Source organism: Anguilla anguilla, chromosome 4 (assembly GCF_013347855.1).
Source record: "Anguilla anguilla isolate fAngAng1 chromosome 4, fAngAng1.pri, whole genome shotgun sequence".
NCBI lineage: Eukaryota > Metazoa > Chordata > Actinopteri > Anguilliformes > Anguillidae > Anguilla > Anguilla anguilla.
Window position 1 is genome coordinate 4,050,735 of NC_049204.1, and position 27,716 is coordinate 4,078,450.

At 48.7% G+C, this 27,716-nt stretch overlaps 3 protein-coding genes across 3 annotated transcripts; 1 reads left to right on the plus strand and 2 right to left on the minus strand.

The window, feature by feature from the left end:
* Nucleotides 1-172: 172 nt before the first annotated feature.
* Nucleotides 173-5,358, plus strand: LOC118226365 (G-protein coupled receptor 55-like). The gene is made up of 2 exons (XM_035415939.1): nucleotides 173-642; nucleotides 4,084-5,358. The coding sequence occupies exon 2, from the start codon at nucleotides 4,092-4,094 to the stop codon at nucleotides 5,046-5,048; it is 957 nt and encodes a 318-aa protein (XP_035271830.1). The 5' UTR covers nucleotides 173-642; nucleotides 4,084-4,091; the 3' UTR covers nucleotides 5,049-5,358.
* Nucleotides 5,358-25,684, minus strand: ftsj3 (FtsJ RNA 2'-O-methyltransferase 3). The gene is made up of 21 exons (XM_035415938.1): nucleotides 25,485-25,684; nucleotides 24,896-25,001; nucleotides 24,661-24,707; nucleotides 24,347-24,426; nucleotides 23,745-23,844; nucleotides 23,131-23,325; nucleotides 22,222-22,337; nucleotides 21,813-21,917; nucleotides 21,347-21,447; nucleotides 20,403-20,489; nucleotides 19,882-20,028; nucleotides 18,817-18,952; nucleotides 16,210-16,406; nucleotides 13,314-13,437; nucleotides 12,407-12,494; nucleotides 9,554-9,710; nucleotides 8,800-8,897; nucleotides 8,065-8,167; nucleotides 7,231-7,414; nucleotides 6,554-6,648; nucleotides 5,358-6,172 (listed from the first exon to the last, which is right to left on the minus strand). The coding sequence occupies exons 1-21, from the start codon at nucleotides 25,549-25,551 to the stop codon at nucleotides 5,881-5,883; spliced, it is 2,625 nt and encodes an 874-aa protein (XP_035271829.1). The 5' UTR covers nucleotides 25,552-25,684; the 3' UTR covers nucleotides 5,358-5,880.
* LOC118225183 (phospholipase A and acyltransferase 1-like) lies at nucleotides 25,563-27,716 on the minus strand (the record flags this gene model as incomplete). Its single annotated transcript, XM_035413273.1, has 3 exons — nucleotides 25,563-26,349; nucleotides 26,842-27,110; nucleotides 27,578-27,716. Coding segments are annotated over 3 exons (510 nt in total), but the record flags the coding sequence as incomplete, so codon positions are not given.

Below are 27,716 nucleotides of genomic sequence, written 5' to 3' on the forward strand. Positions count from 1 at the left end.
TTTTAAAAACTTGTGATCTTCAAGTATGACCCTCGGCTCCACGTTGCATTGATTTCACCTCTATTCCGTTCTTGTGTCCCAATGTAGGCTACACCATGCGCACTGTTTCTCAACTACAACTCCCTGTCTGCTGCATTCAAACAGCAGACATACGCTACTCATCACTTCTGAGTTGTAGGCTACGTACAAATGTATTTCTCCAGACGGACGGTATATGAAAACAGTCCCTGTGGATAAGAGTGTCGAGTAAACTGCGTGGTATTTCCGGTACACCCATAAGTAATTATTAACGCCAATAAATGTCCACTCTTAAATTGGTGAGAAGGTTGTAGGCTAGCTGTTTATGCAGTTATTTTTGTATATCGAGGCTCAGGAGTCAGGACCAATCCTCTTAGCACCACGAATAGCATGAACGGTGTAAATTTTGTAGTTTGCTACAAATTATTTCGCGAACTTCGCAGAACACCTCTAATGGTCCTCCACCCCGCAATTTTTTTTTCCTGTGTGTTGTACCGCCCAGAGTTAATAAGAGATCTATAAACCCATCGAATGTACTTTCTATTCCTCGGCTGTTAATTGTTAGAAGACAAAGACCAGGAAATCCAGCAGTTCACAATTTACGCCCTGCGTTTTTTCACACAGGTAGGCTAAGTTTCTGTTTTAACCAAACAATTATTTATGTGCACTTAAACTTTACCCATGACAGTGGGACAGCATAAGAAATAGCACAGGCTACAACAAGTAGCCTACAAATGAAAGTTTCAACAAATACATTAAAAGATAATGCTTACAAAACGGTAAATCAGACATAACCGAGCGAGTTCTTTATGTGCATCGGCTTACGACATTTATATGTTTTGTTATTTAAAATATGTCCTCTTAAATACCGTGTAGCTATAATGTTTTCAGCTTATTCTGTGTTTTGAAATAACACTTTACTGCCAAATTTATCGTGCTAGTGTAGCCTACTTTTGGCATGTCCTCCTCAGGTTCCCAGTTCGCACATATCTTCTCTTTTTTTCGGTTTACCTGCTGTCACTTAGGCACCGGTCACAAATAGCCCGCTGTAGGTAGTTGCATCGTTAATTTTACAGAGACCCCGATGTTACGAAACAATTAAGGCCTTTTTTTTATAATTTGGAAACAAGATGTTACAACCTGTGCGAACAAGATCGATATCTTGTGAGAACAGACGGACCTCATTCCCATAAAATAAAGTACAATTTTTCGGAATTTTGTTACTTCGGCTCTGGGAATGATTGTTTACTGTGCAAAAAGCACTTTTGAACTGTACGTTCATTGGCTGATAGTGTACCAACAAATGCCTAAATGGTAAATTGTAGCGTAACCCTTAAAAGATTCACTTTCTAAGTTACGTTTGATAAGAACCTCTGATGAATGACGCCGGGTGAATGGGAACGTAGCCAGGCAAAGACCAGCATAGCCGGTTACTAGCATGAACCGCTTAGTTCATGCTCAAAACAAAAACAACAACAACAAAACAAAAATATTATGTTCTGGGGTGGCGTTAAATAAATAATGAATACGATGCATGATTTATTAGTCGTAGCCAAGGCATACAAATAGATGTATTGTTTGCATATAGCTTTGGCACTGAGCACAAAAGTATAAAATAAGAACCTAAAAGTAAATCTCTGGTTTATGTGAAAGGGTGCTTGTCTGCAAGAGAACTTGTATTTTATACCCTTCTTCTTCGACAAGCCTGGTCCGGGAACAAACAGGAAAACCGATGTCATCTTATGCGTTGCGTGAGTTAACAATTAAGGGTGTAAACTTGATTGCCTTTCCAGGAATTCCACCAGGCTATAATAGCTGTATCTTGGGCTAAACTAGTCTCAATTGATTACCAAACATACTTAGCCTAATACGAAAAATCTGTCTAAATCTACGCTAATTGGGCCTCATTCACGAAACATCTGTGAGATCACATTTGATCGTAAATTGCGTGTGAGAGCGTTTCCAAGCACATTTCGGCATGCATCTTTTTTTTTTTCTTATCTGTATTTGTTCATGGCCGTTTCCTTATTGCGCATAAGATTTTCAAATGGCCAGCATTCATAATCTCCATACATCAGGGACATGCACAAAAACCAAGGTCTGCACATGTGTCTCGTATTTTTTTTTCTTCTTCGTAATAACATTTTTAACAACGAAAGTAAGATTAATTTAAGAAAAGTTCTGTGAGGCTTACTGATCCTGATCCTATTTGAACAAGCCTACTTAAATAATATCACTGATCAACTGCATGCCCAGGTGCATGTGTCAGAAGTGCCGGAAATGAAAATTCTAAAGCAAGGATTATTAGGAAAATACATTTTATAAGACGTATAGAATACGGTTTCGGTTTCATACATGATTTATATCATGCCAACGTAGACAATGTGTGACACTCCTGATTCCGATCTAGCGTTTAGCTAGGAATGCTTAGCATTTCATTACGGTTTTACTTCACTTGCTGAGACACATTCCCCCCTCTAAGAATTTCAGAATAAAAAAATCGATCTAACCGCTGGATCTCCTCAGATATTACAGAAGCTCTTCATGTTAGGGATAACACTTGGGCAAAAGTCAGATTTACTAACGGTCAGATTGGTTAGATTTCAGACAACCGAGGAATCTGAAACTAGGCTAGACAAGGCAGAACACCAGACTGGACTAGACAAGGCAGAACACCAGACTGGACTACACAAGGCAGAACACCGGACTGGACTAGACAAGGCAGAACACTAGGCTGGACTAGACAAGGCAGAACACCAGGCTGGACTAGACAAGGCAGAACACCAGACTGGACTAGACAAGGCAGAACACCGGACTGGACTAGACAAGGCAGAACACCGGACTGGACTAGACAAGGCAGAACACCGGACTGGACTAGACAAGGCAGAACACCGGACTGGACTAGACAAGGCAGAACACTAGGCTGGACTAGACAAGACAGAACAATAGGCTGGACTAGACAAGGCAGAACACCGAACTGGACTAGACAAGGCAGAACACCGGACTGGACTAGACAAGACAGAACACCAGACTGGACTAGACAAGGCAGAACACCGGACTGGACTAGACAAGGCAGAACACCAGACTGGACTAGACAAGACAGAACACTAGGCTGGACTAGACAAGACACTGGCGGGGGCTCACAGACAAGGAACGGACATTGGGACTGAATCAGACACGGCAGGGGTAGACGCAGGCACGAAACAGACTGACACAGACAGGGAACGCATTAACACAGACAGAGAGTGGGTTAAGACACTAAGAGGGAACAGACTGACACAGACAGGGAACGCATTAACACAGACAGGGAGTGGGTTAAGACACTAAGAGGGAACAGACTGACACAGGCACAGGAACAACACGGGGAGACCTAAAAGGACAGACAAAGGGACAAGCAGGCGGGGAGGCACACGGCAAGACCGACAGACACACTAAGGGACAGACAGGGAAGGAGAGGGGTGAATTCAAAGATTGACATACAGACTGACAGACGGGTGACCAACGCAACCACGTTGGCTGACCTGCGACAAATCCTGGTTGAGGAACGGAATGCCATCCCACAGCAAGGCGTGACCAGGCTGGTGACCAGCATGAGGGGGTGATGCCAGGCTGTTGTGGCTGCATATGATTCTTCCACCCGCTACTGAGGCTCCTGACTGTTTGTTCAATGAATAAAGCGTAAAATTACCAATATGTCTTGTTTGTTCCTTGTTACTGATAGAGAGTTCAATCATCCAATCCCCCAAACAACTCAAAACAATAGAGTCAATACCAACAGGAGAATACACTGTTTGACATTGGCAGGGAAATTTGCCACATTCCACTTGGGACCCCACCCACATAATCAGCTGTGCTGCTCATCCCACAAATGCATAATCCTTGCAAATGGGACATCATTGTAAAGGGAAATGAACAGGCTTTCCAATGGTATAAGATACAATGCTAATAATACACTGACAACAGAGATATGATCGACCAAACACAAATTTCCAAACGTTTTTTTTGAGGAGTTTATATCCAACAGACCTAACCGACTATGTTCATGTGTCAATGTGTCATTTCCAGACAGGGAAATGGAGTCCAGCTGCAACCTAAACATCACGGAGGCGGTGCAGATACTGCAGATGGGGATCTCCATTCCCAGCTTCGTCCTGGGGCTTCTGGGAAACGTGGCGGTGCTGGCGATATTCTGCTGCGGGCGCGGGGGCGGGCCCTGGAGCTACATGATGGTCTACATCACCAACATGGCCTTGGCGGACTGCACCGTCCTGTTCTTCCTGCCCTTCAAGATGTACTCCTACCGGAAAAAGTGGCCGTTCTCGGCCCACTTCTGCGTGCTCCTAGTCTACGTCTACTACGTGAACATGTACGTCAGCATCTTCACCGCCACGGCCATCAGCGTGGTGCGCTACGTGGGCATCAAGTACCCCTTCCGGGCCAAGCAGGTCCTGTCCCCGCGCAAGGCGCTGGTGGTGTGCGTGCTCATCTGGGTCGTGACCTGCTCCATCGGCGCCGGGTTCTACAAGGTGGACGCCCCCCCGGAGGCTAACGGCACCCGCTTCATGTGCTTCCAGAAGGTCCGCAGCAAGCCGCTGCCCCTGTCCTTCATACTGGTGCTGGAGCTGCTGGGCTACTTCCTGCCGCTGGCCACCATGACCTTCTGCTCGGCCCACATCATCCGCGTCCTGTCCAGGCCGACCGGCGGAAACGGCGGCGGCCGCGACGGCGGCTCCAGCGCGGAGAAGGCCCAGTGCGTCCGCATCATCGCGGCCAACCTGGCGGTCTTCGTGGTCTGCTTCACGCCGTTCCACCTGGGCTTCCTGCTGAAGCACGCGGTGGAGACGCACAGGCCGGGGGACTGCGGCCTGCTGGAGGGCGTTCACGGCTTCACGCACGTCTCCTTCAGCCTCGCCAGCGCCAACTGCTGCCTGGACGCCTTCACCTACTACTTCGCCACCAGGGACTCCTGGAGGAGGGTCTCCACGTGCTGTCGCCCCGTCGAGGGGAGTTCGGCGAACGCGATCATTTAACGGGACGAGATCTTTCTCGCCGAGTCACGGCCGTTTTTTTTTGGCCGGACCGCACCAGTGGGGCGGGGCCAGCCCTACGAACGCAAATGTCTGTGACTGAGTGAGTGACTGAGTGAGCGAGTGATAATGTTACGCCATTGGTCGGCCGGATCACGTGTGGTTAGGTCCGGCCACATGCAAGGTTTTAACCTGGTCTTGTTCTCAAAAGCACACGATGAATCATTTTAAAGTTGATTAAGTACACTGTAAAGCAAACTAAGGTACAAAAACACCGCACACACAAATAAATGTATTACTATTGTCAAGATGACTTATTGAAAAGAGAATTTTATTGATTCCGATGCAAAGACTTAAAGTATTTACAGAGACACTTGAAGGCACGCTGTACTCATACAGGGAGCATGTATGCGGATTTATTTACCTGACTTTACAGACTAGACTGTACAAAGTCATTTGTTAAATACAGCAGGAGCAACGACTTCATTACAGAGACGTGGTGGGTGAAGGCCTTAGTGCAGGACTCAGTCAGGGGAGAATGGTGATCTCGGGGCTTCAACCTCCCTAAATTACAAGGCAAGTCCATAAACTGCCATAATTAATTTGGGCTGCAGCTTCCCAAACAGCGGGACATGCTGACGCCCCTCAGTGTGTGATGGCAGAGGTCTCGGAGTGAAGCCCCTGCAGAATTGTGGGTACCCACAATCCTCCAGTCTCAGCACGCTCAATCACATCGCCAAAAGTCAGCTACAAAGTCCTGTAGCCCAGGGGACCATCTTTCATGGGGAGGGGGTGTGGGGGCTGGTAGGGGGTCATTAGGGGTCGTGGGAGGTTATTATTTTTTGGGGCGCCCCTTGCCTCCTTTCATCCCCCGCCCTCCCTTCATCCCTTTCCCTCCTCTTGCTCCCTTCCCGCCCTTCCCTCCTTTTCCCCCTTTACCCCCCTTGCCCCCCTGCTTCTGCTCCTTCCTCTGCAGACCCCTCATGTCCTTCTTCATCCTCCCGTCCACCACGCGGAACACGCCCTTCACCCCCGCCGGGCGCCGCACCTTGCGCCCCGCCCCCTTCTTGGCCACCACGTAGGTCACCTCCCGCTTCTCCTTGCCCACGCCCGCCTTCTTGTAGATGCTGAAAGGTAGAAACGGGTGGTGCAAAGGGGGGGGGGAGGGTGTTACAGAGAGGCTCTTCAGACACGCTGTGCTGTGCTAGACTGTGTGTGTGTGTGTGTGTGTGTGTGGATATGAGCATGCAAGTATGAGTGTGTGTGTACGTGTGTGTGTGTGTGCTAGTGTTTATGTGGATATGTGTACGTGAGTGTGTGTGTGTGTATATGAGCATGTGTTATGTTATGTGTGTGCTACATAAAAAGTTGTGTAAGTCGCTCTGGATAAGCTGTGTGTAAAAAGTTGTGTAAGTCGCTCTGGATAAGAACGTCTGCTAAATGCCTGTAATGTAATGTGTGTGTGTGTGTGTGTGTGTGTGAGCATGTGTGTGTGAGTGTGTGTGTACCTCTTGAGCTGGGCCATCCTCTCTCTCTCTGAGATGTCCACCGTGTTCACCACTGCCTCCGCCTTCTTCTTCGCCTGCTCCATCTTCTTCAGCAGCTGGTAAACGAACGAGGGCACCAATCAGAGACAGAGTTCCCCCCCCTTTCCTTCTCCCCTTTACTCAAAACCCCAATGTCTACCTTCAGTCCCTCTTCGACGGCACCACTACGCCTTTAGTCAGTTTAACATGGGGGCATAATTCACTTACAATGAGCCATACTGCCAGCATGCTAGCAATGGCTAAAGGGCGTTAGCCTTGACCTGGTCCACTCATAGTCCACAATGAAAGGCGGCTGGGGCTTCTCATACTGAACAAACAAGAACTCATTTATCCTGAAAGTCTAAGCCCTGCTCGAAGACCATTATACTTCAGTTACGGAGAGCGCCCCCCCCCCCCCATAAGAAAAAATATTGGACATTGGCAATGACGGGGGGACGACGACACACTTTCACACACACTCAGCCTCATTCTGTTCTTCTCTCTCCCCTTCTGTTCTCCATCCCACTGTCCTTTCTTTCTCTCTCCCCCTACCTGTGGACTTCCTCTCTCCCTCTCCCTCACACTCTCTCAATCTCTCCCCCTCTCAATCGGACTCAATCGCTCACACGCACGCACGCACGCTCGCACGCGTCTCTCACCCTTCTCTTCTTGCGGGCCTTGGCCTCAGCCACGCGTTTGATTGGCCGGGCGTTGATCTCCTTCCAGCGCTGCTTGTACTCCTCCACCATCTCCTTGGTTACGGGCACCGGCTTCCGCCTGTGCTTCCTCTCGTCATCCACAAACCACTCCGGCACCTCAGTGTAGTCCTCCGAGCCGGTGAACCTGAGAAACGCACACACACACACACCCGTGTTAACATACAGACCCAACATCCCTCACACACACACACACACACACACACACACACACACACACACACACACACACACACACACACACACACACACACCCGTGTTAACATACAGACCCAACATCCCTCTCACACACACACACACACACACACACACACACACACCCGTGTTAACATACAGACCCAACATCCCTCACACACACACACACACACACACACACACACACACACACACGTATTAACTTACTAATACAGACCCAACATCCCTCACACACACACAGACCCGTGTTAACATACAGACCCAACATCCCTCACACACACACACACACACACACACACCCGTGTTAACATTCAGACCCAACATCACTCTCACACACACACACACACACACACACCCGTGTTAACATACAGACCCAACATCCCTCACACACACACACACCCGTGTTAACATACAGACCCTAACATCTCTCACACACACACACACACTAATACAGACCCAACATCTCACACACACACACACACACACACACACACACACACACACACACACACACACACGCACACACACACACAGTGTAGATGCGTGCACAGAGATCATATTTTTCAGTATCAGGGGTCTCACCTGTGGAAGGAGCCATCAACCAGGTCTCTCGTCTTTTTCTTAGAGGTGGCAATCTGGCAACCCAGAGCCAGCCCTTCCGGGTCCAGAATCCGAGCACGTTTACCTGCGCGCAAACACACACACACACACACACACATAAACACATAAACACACTCAATGGCGCATATAGAGTGCAAATAAAACCTGCATATTTTTGAGTAACCATGACTCTCACCCACTGTCAGGCGGTTGTTCTGACTACAGCGCTGGTTCTTAACCGTTTACCAATGGGACCCACAATCACGCACACCAGCGCCACAATCACGCACACTTCCTCCACAACCACGCACAATCACATGCACTTTCTCCACGATCACACACAATCACACACATTTCCCACACAATCACACACACACTTCCTGCACAATCACACACACTTCCCGCACAATCACACACACTTCCCACACAATCACACACACACTTCCTGCACAATCACACACACTTCCTGCACAATCACACACACTTCCTGCACAATCACACACACACTTCCTGCACAATCACACACACACTTCCTGCACAATCACACACACTTCCTCCACAATCACGCACAATCACGCACACTTCCTGCACAATCACGCACACTTCCTGCACAATCACGCACACTTCCTGCACAATCACACACACTTCCTGCACAATCACACGCACACTTCCTCCACAATCATGCACACTTCCTGCACAATCATGCACACGACTCACTGGTGCTTTCCACAGGAACCACATGGAAGTCGTCATCGTCGGCTCCGCCCCCTCCGCCACCAGTCCTCCCTGCGCCCTTCTTCATCTGGGCAATTTCCCTGATTACAGCAGAAATATAGATTATAACACCCGTATAACTGCTCTACTACAACACTGGCCTAAGTATAACACTCTTATAACTGCTCTATTACAACACTGGCCTGAGTATAACACTCTTATAACTGATCTATTAAAACACTAGCCTGAGTAAAACACTCTTATTACTGCTCTATTACAACACTGGACTGAGAAAAAACACTCTTATTACTGCTTTATTACAAAACTGGACTTCTTATAACTGTTCTATTACAACACTGAATGACAATATTCCTATTATTGTTCCGCTACAGTGATTCACACCTTGTCAAAACAAAATTGGTTCACATGGTTCTAGTTATTGCAAAAAAAAAGGTAAGGATAATAAATAAATCAAACTTGTTAAAGCACACAGGCTTTTAAAATATATATTTTTTTAACTTCATTCCATCAAATCAACCAAAATGTGGGAAAGTAATTATGGGTATAAACCAGACGTTCCACAGAGATGACAGGGGAAGTGCAGAGAGGGTTGAAGGGGGGAGAAAAAGAGTCCATTAGAAACCAGAGAGGAAATTGCATCCAAGCGGAACCAAACTTGCTGGGGGAAAGGGGCGGGCTGACCGAAAAGATCAGGGAACCACTGGTATAAACGTTAGCGTCAGGCTAACCGTCGTACCTCTCATCATCGCTGCTGCTGTCATCATCTGAATCGCTTTCGCCCTCCTGCTCCCCAGGCTTCTCCTCCACTTCCTGGGATGGCCCCGCCTCTTCCTCTTCCTCTTCCTGTTCAGCAGGTGCGGGTTCCTCCTGGGCCTTCCTCTTTCTGCCTTTCCCTGGGGGGGGGGGGGGGGGGGGGGGGATTTTCATACAGAGTCTCAGACCAACAGCTTTGATCACACATTGGTTTTTTTCCCATTAGATCGTCATGAGTACGGTTAGGATATGGGCACGGCTTTAAGACTCAGAACCTATCGTAGACATGCATATTGAACTAGACAGGAAGGCATGCCTTCAGCTAACCCAACCTCTGGCTCCACCAACCCTATCTGGTTCCTAAGTACACTCCATGGCCTGGCCCCTCCTACCCTCTCCTGTTCCTATGTATGCTCTATGGCCTGGCCCCTCCTACCCTCTCCAGTCCCTGTGTATACTCAATGGTCTGGCCCCTCCTACCCACTCCAGTTCCTATGTACACTCTATGGCCTGGCCCCTCCTACCCTCTCCAGTTCCTATGTACGCTCTATGGCCTGGCCCCTTCTACCCTCTCCAGTTCCTATGTACATTCTATGGCCTGGCCCCTTCTACCCTCTCCAGTTCCTATGTACACTCTATGGCCTGGCCCCTCCTACCCACTCCAGTTTCTATGTACACTCTATGGCCTGGCCCCTCCTACCCACTCCAGTTCCTATGTACGCTCTATGGCCTGGCCCCTCCTACCCACTCCAGTTCCTATGTACGCTCTATGGCCTGACCCCTCCAACCCCCTCCCCAGTTTCTATGAACGCTCTATGGCCTGGCCCCTTCTACCATCTCCAGGTCCTATGTACACTCTATGGCCTGGCCCCTCCAACCCCCTCCCCAGTTTCTAAGAACGCTCTACGGAAACTATGCGGAAAGGCTCAGGTCTCCTGGGAAATGCAGTTCAGCGATGCGTGACAGACGTACGACAGTGAGTAGATCGCAACAGTGCCTGCCACTCCCAGGGCCCCAGACTATAACAAAATCTGACGTTCTCGCAGAAAACAAATGAGTGCACGAGAATCGCTGAAATGCAAACACATGCAAATAAAACGTAAGCGCCAGGCCGCTGGGTTTCGTCTCACTGTTTACACCAGGCAGTCTCCCTCTCTCTCTCTTCTCTCCTTCACAGGAACTTCCATTCATGCCACGATAATTAACTGATTTTGCCGTCCCGTCCTGTGGTGCCCATTTACACACAACTGGGGATTTGTTTTTAAGTCAAACTCGGCAGCAACACGGATACCTGCGCTTAGGTGTCAGAGGGGAATTTCTGTATAAAACAAACTATTTCTGAGGGACAAAACAAAGCTGTTTGCATTCATAATGCATTACATTACATAGCATTACATTTATTTGGCAGACGCTTTTATCCAAAGCGGCGTACAGAAAGTGCATTTCATGGTCATAGACAACTACTAAACTCGTGCTTCAGAATTTGTACTTATATGGGTGTTACATAGAGAGTAGACCTGTGCAGTTACTGGATAAAAAGTCACCACAGGTGCATTGGTTCAAAAAAAAGGTTCACAACACTTTGTATTGCAAGGGAACGCCCAATGTGCTGAGATGTGCCAAAAGATATCTTTGTTTATTCAAATCGCAAGTGCAAAAACATCAAAGTGCTCAGAGTGCCAAAAAGAAAGACAGGAAACATTTCGGCCCGGAAACCATCATCAGGGCTTGCAAGCACAGTGCACAGGCAGAGCTATATGCACATGGTGGCACGGTGGCATAGTGGTTAGCACTGTTGCCTCACGGCAAGAAGGTTGTGGGTTCTGTGTGGAGTTTGCATGCTCTCCCCGTGTTCGCGTGGGTTTACTCCGGGTACTCCGGTTTCCTCCCACACTCAAAGACATGCAGGTTAAGCCGCGTTTCCACCGCAGGAACTTTACCCCGGAACCAGGAACCTTTTGAGGAACTCGGTGCGTTTCCACCGCAGGAACTAGGGTCTAAATTTAAACCATGGGCTGAAGGAACCTTTTAGTTCCTGGTAAAGTAGTTCCTGGGACTGAAAGTTCTGGGTGATTTTGGTGGAAACGCGGCTTTAGGTGCGCTCCTGCAGGTGCCCTTGACCCTGGCCTCAGAACAGGAGTTGGTCCCCGGGCGCAGCACAGAGAGGCAGCTGCCCACTGATCCTAAGTAACTAGGATGGGTCAAATGCAGAGGACACATTACTCCACGGGGTTCAATAAAAGTACATCTCATCTTACATCTCAGCACACTGGTCATCATTTCGGGATAAGTTCCCTTCCAAAAACACAGTGTACGGGCTCAGTCCAATTAAGGCAATCTTCTATTTATATGGGTGGAAATGATTTGTATGGAACGTTCACCCTCCCCAATTTCTCTGTTTGCCCTGGGCAGGTCTCACTGTGTGTTCAAGCTCTATGGTTACGATAGAAACCCAACATCAAAACAACCACCAAATCAACGTCTCTGCAAATTTCTGCGGAAGCAACATTTGCAGATTGTCACGACAGTTTGCAGAATTCATAAGAAAAAGGGACAAAAAAAGACAAATAAATGAGTCAATTTGGGGGAAAATAGTAAAACAATTCCCTGAGCACTGTTTTCCAAGCAGTGACTGATGGGAGTTTTCTCAGATACAGCTTCAGACGCTCTGGCAGACATTTTTAATCCACAGTCTTCAGACTCTGCCTCCACTTGACAACACTTTTTTCCCCCATCCTTTTCAGGGTGGATTTACTGAATGATATTTATGTGACAGAGAACAGCCCCCAGTGAGTCAGGCGATTTATTTTTTTTTTCCGGACGGTTCCACACTCACCCCCGGTGACCTCCCTGTTCTGCAGCCTCTGCGCCTGCCGAACCTCAGACTCTGCGTCGGCGTCCAGGTCCAGCTCAGAGAAGATGTCCTGCGCAGGCCGGGGGGGGAGGAAGACGGGGTCAACTAAACACGCCATGAATTTCCAGCTACCGTGCCCACACAGACGTTTACTCAGAACTCTGCGTGCGTGTGTGTGAGTGTGCCTGCGTGCACGTGTGTGTGTATGTGCGCATGTGCGTGCCCCAGGGGACATTTCTTTCCAAAGCTTTGAACACCATGTTGTCTTGGGAAAGGGGACAGGACATTATTTCTGGAGAATGCTCTGTGTAAATATTCGGGGGGGGGGGGGGGGGGGGTGCTGGGAAGGTGGGTTGGGCTGAGACTGGGACTGATTCTAGAGAAGGGGGGGGGGGGGGGTAAGAAGAAGACGTGTGTGCAAGCTCTGCAGGCACCAGAGAGTCTGTGTGTGGGCCTGTCGCCCGCTACAGAGACCGCGGCTGAGGGCTTTGTGTGCTTCACACACGCATGCACACGTCTGCCCGCCCACCCACAAACACACACACGCACGTACGTACACACACACACGCACACACATGCATGTACGCAGGCAGTCACGCCTCCACTCACTCACACTCACACTCACGCACGTACACACACACACGCATACACATGCATACACACGCATGTACGCAGGCAGTCACGCCTCCACTCACTCACACTCACACTCACACTCACACTCACACTCACACTCACACTCACACTCACACTCACACTCACACTCACACTCACACGCACACGCACACGCACACGCACACGCACACGCACACGCACACGCACACTCACACGCACACGCACACGCACACGCACACGCACACGCACACGCACACTCACACTCACACTCACACACCTTGCTGAACCACAGGCTGGTTTCTCGATCTCTCTTCTCCTCCTTTCCCTCCAGCTCCACCAGCAGCTCGTTCCTCTCTCCTTCGTCCTCCTCCTCCTCTTCGTCCTCTACGCTGAAGGACACCCTGCAACACAGGAAGCGTGCACGCTCGCAGTCAGGTACCGCAGACTTTGGGGAAAGAGCAGAGAAAGGGTCCCAGAGAGAGCGGGAGATAAACAGTCATGGGGCCAGCTCTCGGGAGAGCTCGCTAGCTCGGTCGCTAGCTCGCGCGCTGAAAGCCCCATCGCTCCTCCGCGGGGAAAGTTTACAATCTTTAATCTCCCGCAGATTCCCAGAAGGCTCTGGCCGACGCACGGACTAAGCGTGACTGATGAACCATGAACGGCGAGCAGAAGCCCAGCCGTCGTCAGACAGACAGAGAGCCGCCGCCGTTGGTCGATCGCAGGCTAGGCCACCCGCTCCACGCACGCACGCTCCGATCCATCGACAGCCAGTCACAAGGCCACGTGCGTCGCCGGAGCTGCCGGTGCCGGTGAGGTTCCTAACCTGGGGTCAGCGGCTCAAAGGCCCAGGGGCACGGGTTTTCGGACGGCCCCAAGCTGACACTCGCCTGTATCACCACCGGTCCATCGACAGCCAATCACAAGGCCACGTGCGTCGCCGGAGCTGCCGGTGCCGGTGAGGTTCCTAACCTGGGGTCAGCGGCTCAAAGGCCCAGGGGCACGGGTTTTCGGACGGCCCCAAGCTGACACTCGCCTGTATCACCACTGCCTCCACGGAGCTGGCTCAGGTTCAATCTGAACCTTACGACTGACGGCCAAATTCATACCTTATCGCAACGCCCACGAGCGCCAAAACAACAAAGGACCTTTATTATTCCGTGTTCGATGTTTATTTAATCTTTAGATTGGCTACCTGACTAGTTTATCAGCAGCCTTTTCATGTACAAGGGGATGGGCTGAGCTAGAATGAGCAATTACACCCCATCCCCCTACAACTATGGTACTACAGTAGCTAGAACTGGGAAATATTAATTTAGTGAGAAGGGAAGAGAGAAAGAAGGGATTTTTTCCTTGCCACTGTCGCCTTAGGCTTGCTCCTGTGGGGGGTTTAGGCCAGGGTTATCTGTAAAGCGTATTGTGACGACTGCTGTAAAATACGCGATACAAATAAAATTTGATTGATTGATTTGATTGAAAGAGGGAGATAACCAGTGGAGAAGAAGAAAAGAATGGAGAGAGAAACCGACAGAGGAGGAGAAACAGAGAAGCGGAGGATGGGGGGGGGGAGAGAGAGAGAGAGAGAGAGAGAAGGAAAGACAGAAATGGACAGTGAGAGGAAAAGAACAGTAGCATAGAGAAACGTAAGGGAGAGGATTTCACAGCTTCTATACTCAAAGACCTCCCAAAAACCAAATATTTACTACATGACATACTGAATCACCCGGAAACCTGGCAGCGAATCGCTATTTTTGATCCATGGGTCCCCCCCCCCCCCCCACAGGGATTTCGATTAAGTACGTTGTTGACAAGTTGCCATTTTCGGAACTACAACAACGGTCACATTCTGCCAACTGCCGCTCAAGTTTCCATACTAGCCCGCCCGCACGCGACGACCGCTGTAGCATTGCAACTCGTTAGCTGCTTACATTTTAAAAGCACGTTAAGAGCTTCAAATTTCACCGCTACAACATTATCGGAGTCTGTTATCACAATGTGCGCTACCACACGTCTCGTCAGTCTTGTTTGGCCAGTCGCCACCGCCAAGAGAGATAATAGGGGTTGTTATCACCCCATTCCGTCTGTCCTTCTGTCTGTCTGTCAGCGGGATATCTACAAAAGATATGAACGAATGTGCAAGAACCCAGCTGGCCAAATGGGGGGTGGGGGGTGGGGGGGGGGGTGATGCTGGGCGTGGTTTCCCACAAAAAGCCACGTCCCAACGGATTCATGAAATACAACAAAACTTGGCGGAAAGGTTGGACAGTGGGGCAATGCTTCCCACAAGTAGGAGCATTACCAGTTCCGTTACATTACAAGCATTTATCTTATCCAGAGCGACTTGCACATCTTTCTCAGTTTCTCACAGTAAATCCGCTTACCCAAGCTGGATGTTTTCTGAAGCAATGCAGGTTACGCACCTAGCTCAATGGGACGACGGCAGAGATCGGGATTGAACCTGCAACCTTCAGGTTACAAAGCTCAGTTCCCTCACCATTGCAAGCACGCCACTGCCCTTCAAAACGGACTCAAGGAACGCGATGAAACTTTGTGAGCCCAATCGGCAGACCGAAGAGGAAAACCCCACACTGTTGATTGTTGGCCCAAACGTAAGGTAGCAACAACACCATCACTGAAACTCTGACGAGCAGCAGGCCCTGTCTGATGTGCGATTTCCGTTACGATCAAATATACGCACATCTCCAGATGTGAAAGATGAGGAGGAAATGACTTCACTTCTGATAAATATCTGATGCAGGGAAGCGGCTAATCTTGGCGGCGTTGGCAGGGGTGGTGCGGTCTTCTAGTGCTAACCGGCCCGTCGTGTCTATTTTGGTACTGCCAGTCATATCTTACACGTTCTTTCCATACTTCATCAGTTTCATTTTTTTTAAAATTATTTGTGGTTAATGTTTCACTCCGTGTACGTTTGCTAAATTATTTGCTCCCGTGACATTTACACTTGAAAAATCAATATTATTTTTTTTTTAAAAAGAGGGAAAAAAAGAAAAGTAATGCATGTAATGTAATGAGTAATGTAATGAGTATGAAATGTAATGCATAATATAATTTAATGAAATTAGTAATGTAATGTGCTGAATAATGTAACAAGTATGTCATGTAATAAGAACGTAATACAACATAATGTAACAAGTAACGTGTAATGTAATGAGTACTTTTTCTTTTGTGCCGTCTTCTCCAGGGTTTTCTCCTTCTCCTCGATTTCCTGCAGGTCGTCTGAGTCCAAGTCAGAGGCCAAGGAAATGCGGTCGATCTCGTCGTCCGACAGGTACACGTCATCCTCACCCTCCTCTTCCTCCTTCAACATGGCGTCCGCCCCTTTCATGTCCCCCCGCGAAATCTCCCACAGAGCCTGAAAAGAGACACAGAACCTACAGTTACTCACCTCAGAACCCTACAGTTACTCACCTCAGAACCCTACAGTTACTCACCTCAGAACCTACAGTTACTCACCTCAGACCCTACAGTTACTCACCTCAGAACCTACAGTTACTCACCTCAGAACCCTACAGTTACTCACCTCAGAACCTACAGTTACTCACCTCAGAACCTACAGTTACTCACCTCAGAACCTACAGTTACTCACCTCAGACCCTACAGTTACTCACCTCAGAACCTAGTTACTCACCTCAGAACCCTACAGTTACTCACCTCAGAACCTACAGTTACTCACCTCAGAACCCTACAGTTACTCACCTCAGAACCTACAGTTACTCACCTCAGAACCTAGTTACTCACCACAGAACCTACAGTTACTCACCTCAGAACCTACAGTTACTCACCACAGAACCTACAGTTACTCACCTCAGAACCTACAGTTACTCACCTCAGAACCCTACAGGTACTCACCTCAGAACCTACAGTTACTCACCTCAGAACCCTACAGGTACTCACCTCAGAACCTACAGTTACTCACCACAGAACCTACAGTTACTCACCTCAGAACCCTACAGGTACTCACCTCAGAACCTACAGTTACTCACCTCAGAACCCTACAGGTACTCACCTCAGAACCTAGTTACTCACCTCAGACCCTACAGGTACTCACCTCAGAACCCTACAGTTACTCACCTCAGAACCCTACAGGTACTCACCTCAGAACCTAGTTACTCACCTCAGAACCTACAGTTACTCACCCCAGAACCCTACAGTTACTCACCTCAGACCCTACAGTTACTCACCTCAGAACCTACAGGTACTCATCTCAGAACCCTACAGTTACTCACCTCAGACCCTACAGTTACTCACCTCAGAACCTACAGTTACTCACCTCAGAACCCTACAGTTACTCACCACAGAACCTACAGTTACTCACCTCAGAACCCTACAGTTACTCACCTCAGAACCTACAGTTACTCACCACAGAACCCTACAGTTACTCACCTCAGAACCCTACAGTTACTCACCTCAGAACCCTACAGTTACTCATCTCAGAACCTACAGTTACTCACCACAGAACCCTACAGTTACTCACCTCAGAACCTACAGTTACTCACCACAGAACCCTACAGTTACTCACCACAGAACCTACAGTTACTCACCTCAGAACCTACAGTTACTCACCTCAGAACCCTACAGTTACTCACCTCAGAACCTACAGTTACTCACCTCAGAACCCTACAGTTACTCACCTCAGAACCTACAGTTACTCACCTCAGACCCTACAGTTACTCACCACAGAACCTACAGTTACTCACCACAGAACCTACAGTTACTCACCACAGAACCTACAGTTACTCACCACAGAACCTAGTTACTCACCTCAGAACCCTACAGTTACTCACCTCAGAACCTACAGTTACTCACCTCAGAACCCTACAGTTACTCACCACAGAAACTAGTTACTCACCACAGAGCCAACAGTTACTCACCTCAGAACCTACAGTTACTCACCTCAGAACCCTACAGTTACTCACCTCAGAACCCTACAGTTACTCACCTCAGAACCCTACAGTTACTCACCTCAGAACCTACAGTTACTCACCTCAGAACCAACAGTTACTCACCTCAGAACCTACAGTTACTCACCACAGACCCTACAGTTACTCACCTCAGAACCTACAGTTACTCACCTCAGAACCTACAGTTACTCACCTCAGAACCTACAGTTACTCACCTCAGACCCTACAGTTACTCACCTCAGAACCCTACAGTTACTCACCTCAGAACCCTACAGTTACTCACCACAGAACCTACAGTTACTCACCTCAGAACCTAGTTACTCACCACAGAACCCTACAGTTACTCACCTCAGACCCTATAGTTACTCACTACAGAACCCTACAGTTACTCACCACAGAACCTACAGTTACTCACCACAGAACCTACAGTTACTCACCTCAGAACCTACAGTTACTCACCTCAGAACCTACAGTTACTCACCTCAGAACCCTACAGTTACTCACGACAGAACCCTACAGTTACTCACCACAGAACCTACAGTTACTCACCTCAGAACCTACAGTTACTCACCTCAGAACCTACAGTTACTCACCTCAGACCCTACAGTTACTCACCTCAGAACCTACAGTTACTCACCTCAGAACCCTACAGTTACTCACCTCAGAACCTACAGTTACTCACCTCAGAACCTACAGTTACTCACCTCAGACCCTACAGTTACTAAGGTAGCGGTAAAGGTAAAGTGACAGGACTAAACAACCACAATCGGCGCTGTATGGGACTGTGTGTGAACGGACCGGCGCAGACCCAGACGGAACCCTTGGGCACTGCGGAACCGCAGTCCGGACGGACGCTCGTACCTTGGCTTTGTTGATGGTGCCGAGAGAGAACATGGAGGAGTCGGTGCCGTCGGCGATGGAGACGCCGGGCAGGTCCATCTTCAGCTCGATTCGCTCCCTCTGCTTCCGCCGTTCCTTCAGAAGCTTCTTCTTCTTCCTGCGCAGACGAAGAACGAACGCACGCGCAAGGGCGTGAGAGCACGAAAAAAACAGCCCAGCCCCACTCCTCATTCACCTACAGCACAGAGCAGGCAGCTGACACCCCAGTCCTGGGGAGGGCGCTGTGTCTGCTGGTTTAACTCCAGTCCTGGAGGGCTGCAGTGTCTGCAGGTTTAACTCCAGTCCTGGAGGGCCACAGTGTCTGCAGGTTTAACTCCAGTCCTGGAGGGCTGCAGTGTCTGCAGAGTTAAACCTGCAGACACAGCGCCCCCTCCAGGACTGGAGTTAAACCTGCGGCCCTCCAGGACTGGAGTTAAACCTGCAGACGCTGCAGCCCTCCAGGGCTTGAGTTTGAGAACCCTGGTGTAGAGGGCACGGAGGGCAGCAAGTCAGGGCCTCTCCTCTTCAAATCAGATAAGATGTAATCACGGGCGCACACTCCATCCACTGCGCCCGATACGAGCTCTACCAGATAACGGTCTGTCACGCACCGCTGACCCTCTCCGTTCGTGCAACGCGCAGGAATGTGCTGGCTAATCAGTTTACGGAGCGGGCTTCTCAGGGCTGTATTCGTATTCACCTACAGTCCCAGTAGGTTTTCATTTTCATTTCAACCCTAATCTGGCACACCTGGTTCTACTAATTGGCAGCCTAACAAGATCTCTAGCTGCTGAATGAGGTGTGCGCTTAGGGTTGGAGTGAAAACCTACAGAATGGTAGATCTCCAGGAACAGGGCTGGGCAGCCCTGCTCTAGCTGTTAAATGAGGTGTGCTTTCGAAAACCCCCAGAGACTCAACTGAAATAGAACTGAACACCGCAGGCGCGATGCCGAACTCTCACAGGAAGGACACGGGGCCCACCACAATGCAACAGGGCCTAAAAAACACCATAGATAACAATCAACAGATGGTAAACAGGAAACTAACCTCCGTAGCTCTGCCACCTCCTGGGCTTTAATCTCTGCCAACTTCCTGTCCATCTCCTCTTCGTCGTCCTCCTCTGGCTCCTCCTTGTCAGATCTCTTTTTCTTGCTCTCCTTCTCCGTATCGCTCTCTCCTTCACTGGAGCTCAAGCTGAGGGGGGGGGGGGGGGGGGGGGGGAACGGATTGGAGTCAGACTCAGTGAATTACAGCCGCCTGTACGGTTGCCTGAAAACCACAAGGTCATCCACAAGGTCACGCACAAAACACATCCATACACACACGCGCACACACACACACCCCTCACGCCCCCACATACACGCACGCACACACACGACCCCCCACACACACACACACGCACACACATACACGCCTCCCCCCCCCCCCCCCCACACACACACACGCACACACATGACCCCCACCCCCACACACCCACGCACGCCCCTCATGCCCCCACACACACACGCACGCACACACAGGGATTAAAGCAGGCCAGCAAACGCAGGTATCAGACAGGCAGCCAGTACCGGATGTCCTGGTCCAGTTGCTTGGCCTCGTCCTTCAGCTTCCTGGTCAGGAACCTCCGTAGCTTTCCCCTCCAGGCCAGCAGGAGGCTGCTCAGGGGTAGAGGAGGATATTTAGGCCCGAATCAGGTTCTCTGACCCAGAGCAGCGCACACAGGTCACCTTCCTGCTATACAATCCATTCACATGGCTGGAGGTTTGCTGAAGCATGTCAGGTTGACCTTTTGAATGGCAGGTTTGTTTGAAATTTTTTTGTTTTTTTCTCCAAAATTCCAAAGATTCAGTGTTCTAGGACTCCACTGCTTTCAATCGCTAGTAGTGACTGTGACATCAGCATTGGAATGCTCAGTTAAGAACATTCCAATCACATATTTGTGACCTCACAGGTTAAAGGGTTAAGTTCCTTGCTAAATGGTACAATTCCAGTGCCCCTGTGAATGAGTCCAGCAACCTCAGTTACACTCGCTTCTGACCTCTGAGCTAAGAAGAACACACAGCTCAGAAACCTATTGCTGCTTGTAAATGAGCACACAGGCTTGAATGAGTTTCTGCAAACTGTACTGAGTGCAAGCAGCCAGAGCCACTGTAATCTGTTCATTGTCCTGAGCGGAGAATCTTTTCTGTAGTGCGTAGTCCTGCCTTTTAACCCTTTAAGGTGTTCTTAACTGAACATTCTGACGCTGATGAAACAATCGCTACTGGTAACTGAAAGCGATGTTCTAGAACACGGACTTAGAATTTTGAAAAAAACTAAAAAAACATTCCAAAAAACCTTCTTCCTCTTCAGAGGGTAAACGAACAGAAGACGTTTCGCTTCATGAGGGACGCTCGCCTCTTTACAGCTCAGATCTGGATGCATGACAGCCTATAACAAACTGCTATCTGATTGGCTCCTTGGTCAGTAAGGTGCCCTCTGATTGGAAGGGATGGGAAAGGGGGGGCCTCACCGGAGCTCCTTGCGTCCGAGGACCTTGATGTCCCGGCAGCACTCCTGGATCTCCGGAGAGGTGGCGGGATGGGTTCTCAGCGTGGGGTTGTCGAAGGAAATCTGAAAAAAGAGGCAAAAATGAAAATAAACAAAAAAATTTCAAAATCAAAACAAGGCTCGTCATCAACAACATTTTCCAGGAGTACAAGTTTACGGTTTTTCCCCCAAACTTCAAGTTTTCAGATTGTTTTGATTTCCCAGGAAAAGAATTATTAAAAACACAAAAACTTCTAAAAATTATATATGAATAAAGCTATACAAAAGAGTAGGCTGCACCTCTGTTTTAACACATTAAACGATCAGACGTTCAAGATTGTTTAAAGGCAAAAAGACGTGCCAAACATTTACCGAAACATCATGTAAACCTCTATGATGACTACTCTGGTTTCCCACAATGCTCTCTGGCGATCTCGGCGGTCGCTCACCTCGTTGGCCTTGCCCAGGAAGTCCACGGGGTTCTCGGCCTTGAGAAACTCGGTCACCGTGAAGGTGTGGTACAGAGTGAGGTCGCCGTCCGCGTAGCCCTCCGCCTGAAACGCACAGCGGTCAGTCGCGCGGGAAACCCGCCGCCGGACGCGCGATCAGGACAAGGACGCACGCAGTCGCGACAAGGATGCGCGCGGTCGCGACAAGGACGCACGCAGTCGCGACAGCAGCATGGCGACTTCAGCGGCAATGATGACACGTGGACACATATCTCCACGGTTACAGAGGGACACAAACACACACTGTCGCGGTCACATCAATGGTCAGAAAGAGACACGACCCCCCCGCCCCCCACCCCACCCCCAGCAGTGAGGTCACATGACTGAACACAGGGACCCTAACCCGTACCTTCGGTTTCTTCACAGGCACCAGCTCCTTGACCGTCTTGGCTTGGACCTCCACCTCTTTGAAGGCGTGTTTGGGATCAAAGAACTTGTTGTCGATTTTGTCAGGAGCGAGGAAGCCTGCGTAGCCAATGGAGGTAGATGATTAATTTGATTCACTTGATTCATTTGATTCACTTGATTCATTTGATTCACTTGATTCATTTGATTCACTTGATTCATTTGATTCACTTGATTCATTTGATTCACTTGATTCATTTGATTCACTTGATTCATTTGATTCACTTGATTCATTTGATTCACTTGATTCATTCACAGGCGCATGGAAAGAGTAGCAAAGTGACCACTGAGCGGTTCAAATCCAGGCATTTACTGTGGGCTTATGTTTTTAAGTCTTTTGTATTGCGTGTTGAAGCCAAATGAATTTTCCTACAGTGGGATGATAAAGCGACTGAACTAAACTTGAGCACCAGTGACCACATCATTCAAGGCTCAATGCTGCAGCAACAATTTCATACGGGTGTAACAAGAGATCTAGACCAGGGGGTGTCCGATGTTATCCGAAAAGGGCCAGTGTGGGTGCAGGTTTCTGTCCTAACCCAGCACTAAGACACCTGATTCTACCTGTCAAGTTCTGGATTGAAGACCGCGACTAGTTACCTAGTTGAATCAGATGTCTTAGAGCTGGGCTAGAACGAAACCATGCGGCCACACACCAGCTCTTTTTGGATATGACTGGACCCCCCCGTGATCTAGACCCACTAGAAAGCACTGTCTAGCAGCCGGCGAAAGGTAGGAAGCACAAAGCACTGATCAGGGCGGCGGGTTCATATCCATTTCGAGACAAAGCCGGACCCTGGACCAGCTTTGGGCCTCGGACAGCACGGGCAGGCGGGAGGCCGGAACCGCTCACCCTGGCAGATGACGAAGATCTCGGCCGACTCGTTACGCGAGGCCTGGGGCTTGGTGGCCTGCACCTTGCGGAAGAACTGCTGGAAGATCCAGAGCAGCGGCTGGTAGTCCTTGGAGCGGAAGACCTTGGTGATGAAGCTCCCGCCCTTGGCCAGGAACTCGCAGGCCAGCTTGAGCGCCATGAGCGTGAGGTGAGCTGGGGGAGGGACCGGGGAGAGAGAGAGAGCAGTGAGACCTGTGTGTGTGTGTGTGTGTGTGAGGGAGGGACAGGGATGTGTGTGTGTGTGTGTGTGTGTGTGTGGGTGAGGTGAGCTGGGGAGGGACCAGGGAGAGAGAGAGCAGTGAGACCGGACTGCCTGTATGAGTGTGTGTGTGTGAGGGAGACGTGTGTGTGTATGTGTGAGTGTGCGTGTGAGACGGATGTGTGTGTGTGTGTGTGAGAGAGGGAGAGAGGTGTGTGTGTGTGTATGAGGGAGATGTGTGTGTGTGTGCGTGTAAGGGAAAGGTGTGTGTGAATGTAAGGGGTATGTGTGTGTGTGAGGGAGATGTGTCTGTGTGTGTGTGTAAGGGAGAGGTGTGTGTGTGAGGGAGGTGGGAGGTGCATTCACTCTGTACCCTGGGTGAAGGCGTCATGCTGCCAGTTGGCTCCTACGTTGGGAGCACCGTCGTTCAGAACAACGTCCACCTTCCAGGTCTGCAGCTCCTTTTTCAGGGCCTGGGAAAAATTCAGAACAGAGTCAGCTATTACACACCACCGCCACAAAGACCCAGATTACACACCACCGCTACAAAGACCCAGATTACACACCACCGCTACAAAGACCCAGATTACACACTGCTGCTACATAAACCCAGATTACACACCACCGCTACAAAGACCCAGATTACACACCACCGCTACAAAGACCCAGATTACACACCACCGCTACATAAACCAAGGTTACACACAACAGCCACATAAACCATAAAAACGCAAAAGGAGAACTGTGCCTTTACAAATTAGTTATTATATTCGTTTCCAATTTCCTTGCATTGTACAATTAGTGCATAAATTCACAATTTCAAAATTCTGAAAGTTAAAAAAGTTGAAAATATAGTGCCTGTTCATAATAGCCCAGTAATAAAAACTATAAAATACATATACATTATTATATAAATAAATCTTCATTATATCTAAATAATTGTCCTTGTGGCACAGAAATAATGTCACTGCCCACCTGTCGGCACTTTTCTGTAGTGATGTCCTCCTGGAGGGTGACCACGTTGGGGATGGGCTTGATTGGTACCAGATCAACACCTACAGAGAGAAGCGTTGGCACAGATTTATCCTAAGGCTAACCAACTTGCCAACAAGAAACTATGGTGTTCTTCAACAAATGTGGTACACCAAGTTGACAAGAAACAAAAAAAACGTAGATTAGAAATGATATGTACCGTTTCACACTACAGGTTCATGGGGAATGGCACACCAGGGAATTTGGAAACAAAGCTTAACACAAAGCCACATTATGACTTTAGGACCAGAACTTACCGATGATAAGACTGGAGACGGGCATAAACTTTGAAGCCACCTGCAACCTGAGACGAGACACAGCGTTAACAGGTTACCCACTTCCGTTTCTGCAAGTCCTTCATAATGCACATGCATCAAAGGTGTGCTCTGGGTACAAGGGTCAGTTCGCTGTACATACAAATATGTACAGGCATAACTGACCATGCATGGACTGTAATACGTGCGCGTGTCACCTCATCAGTGACCCACTCACCATCCGCCCGGCGCCGCACACAAGTCCACCACAGCTCGTGCTTTCTGCAGGATCTGAAATTTACGATTCAGCTGAATGAGCTTGAAAGACGAACGGGAGCGGTAACCTGAAATAAGGAGACAAAAGCCACATTTTCAGCATTACCACTGACAACAAAATCAGCAGGTAGACCAATTTCGATGACCGCCAACCGTTATTATGTACTCGCAATTAGAAGTAGGTCGTTTCTGAAACAGAGGGAATACCATGTGTATGTTTAGCGACAATGAGCAGATCAAATTCGTTATCAAAGTAAATGTCAACCAGCTGTTACTGTCGTTCTGAACTCTTTCTTTGCTGCAATAACTCGGTCATGTAACTCGCCCGTATAAGTTAGCCCGCAAGCTAGCTAACGTTAGCTGTTTAACCAAGTCGCACAATTACCGTACACAACACACCTTTTGGTAACCATCACCGATCTAGTTAACAACGGTCATAGACACTGTGGCTACCCGGTATTAAAAACTTCACAAATTAATAATTGCCAAAATCCAGTTTGTTCGCAGGTTAGCAGTGCGTTAGCTTGCAACACTCATTCCGATCAACGTACCCGTCTCCTTTGCTAAGTGATAGAATTTGTCTTTCCGAGTTTTCCCTACTTTTAATTTCTTGCCCATGTCTGTCTTTGTGAGTGATTATTAATAGGGTTAGGTTTTCCAGTCGTAATATTCAATACAAACGTAGCTAGCAATCAAATTTTAGAGAACACCGAACGCTAGCTTGCTCTGAAAAACAACACGTGTGAATGGGCTACGCATGACAACTACGTCACAGAAAATGTCGTAATCAATAAGCGCCAACAAAACTTTATTTAAACATTATAAAATAAACAGACAAATGTCTACCACTTTCTTCTTGGCGCAATGTTTTAAAATATTTATGAAAAACAAATACAGACAGTTTATATTTTATTTAACCAAGGATAAAATAACAGCACTTGCATTTTACACTGCACTGACATGTACTGCAAACAACACGAACTAATTATGAAAGGTAAATATACTATCAAAACACATTCATTTCTTTAATCACACTTTTGCAGGTGTACATATTGTAGGTAATTATATCAGCCACAACATTGCGCAAGTCCCAGTCTAGAATAACTCAAGCTCTTTCTTGAGGTTCAAAATCTACAACAAAAACTACCCTTGACCTTCCAGTAAGCAACGCCTTACTGATCTTTTTTTACGCAGTTTGCACAAGAGAGGCAAGTGCTTTGGGTAATCAAGATCGTAATAATCTGCACAGACAGCAGATTGTGTGCTGAGCTCAGAGAGAGACGAGCTGGTTAGGGTGGTATGTGAAGGAGTCAGTCAGTCAGGCCTGTTTGGGGTTCGGTTGTTGATCAGTCCCAGCACTGAGAAGGCGCTGGCAGCCGCCGTCACCAGACTGATCGCGCCAATGGCCTGGGAAGCCTACGGAGACACAAACGCATGGTTACCATGGGGATAAATCACACGCAGGCAGAACGGGCTGAGCCTCTCACGAGCCGCTCTTCAGAAGTCTTACAATAAATACTCTGATGAAGCGTCGGGTAGGTGACACGGACAATGTCAGACAGAGGCTCAGGGTGATCTTAAGGGGTTTTGTAAATGGAAAGGAAAGAAAGGGGATGAGACAGATAGAGAGGGAGAGGTAAAGAGAAGGAGAGAGGAGTGCATATATACATATACGTACACACATTTATATATAGTAGAGGGAGAGAGAAATATATATATGTATATTGGAGAGGGGGGAGGTAGAGAGAAGAAGGGAGGAGTACATATATACATGTATATTCATATATATATAGGAGAGAGAGAGAGGGAGAGATAAATGTATATATATAGGGAGAGAGAGAGGAAGAGGGATAGAGGGAGAGGTGGAGAGAAATAGAGGGAGAGAGAGAGAGGGTGAGAGGGAGAGACCTGTTCAGACACCCCCTCCCCATAGCGCAGCAGAGTGACAAAGTGCTCGCAGTTGTTGCCCAGCAGGTCATACGACACTTCCTGGCCAATGAAAAGCTGGGCTCGGTGAATGATGTCACAGACAGGCAAGGGGGTGTGGTTGTCGTCGTATTTGTTGTTGACTCGGTACGAGTTGCCCCCCACCACCTCCTTCAGCAGCTGCATGCGCACCACCGCCTTTCGACTGAAGACAGACTTCACGCTGGACATGGCCGTGGCCTGGCCTTCATCTGGTGGAGGGAATCAATTGCACTTTTTTAGGTCGAATCAAAATCAAATCAATTTTTTTGCTTTTTACAGAGAACTGGCACAAAACGCTTTGCAGAGGAGCAAAATAGCAAGCACATGAGGTAAAGAACTCCCTGGTGGGGAGAAAAACCCTCAAAAGATGGCGAGAAAAAACTCCCCAATGAGAAGAAATCTCAGGAGGAACCTTATATATATATATATAGAGGAGGAGCTCATCCTTTGCTGGTAGGCCTGATGTAAAGTGAGGGGTCTCAAACTGCTGAAGGGCTGTAGTGTCTGCAGGGTTTTGTGGTCAGCCAGTTTAGGCCTTAGAAACATGCCATGTTGACTCGTCACTCAATCAGTGACTTAAATTATGAACTATAGCACCAAGACACACCAATCCCAATAGATAGCATGGGCCTGGTCCAGGTGAAATAGAGCGATGTTAGAAAGAGCGAATACTGACCCACTGGTGTCAGGTTGACGATGTAACCGTCACCCAGGTACAGAGCCCAGTGCTGATAGGCTGGCCTGAAGATCTCAATGAGGTCACCGGGTTGGGGATTTCCGGGGGGATCTTCGGGATCATTTGAAGCCATCTGAGA

Coding starts and splice junctions, on each gene's coding strand:
- LOC118226365 (XM_035415939.1), top strand. CDS start 4,092: ATGGAGTCCAGCTGCAACCTAAACATCACGGAGGCGGTGCAGATACTG.
- ftsj3 (XM_035415938.1), bottom strand. CDS start 25,551: ATGGGCAAGAAATTAAAAGTAGGGAAAACTCGGAAAGACAAATTCTAT. Junction 23,845..24,346: donor CTACAGAAAAGTGCCGACAG/GTGGGCAGTGAC, acceptor AATTTTTCCCAG/GCCCTGAAAAAGGAGCTGCA. Junction 9,711..12,406: donor GAACAGGGAGGTCACCGGGG/GTGAGTGTGGAA, acceptor CCCCCCCCCCAG/GGAAAGGCAGAAAGAGGAAG.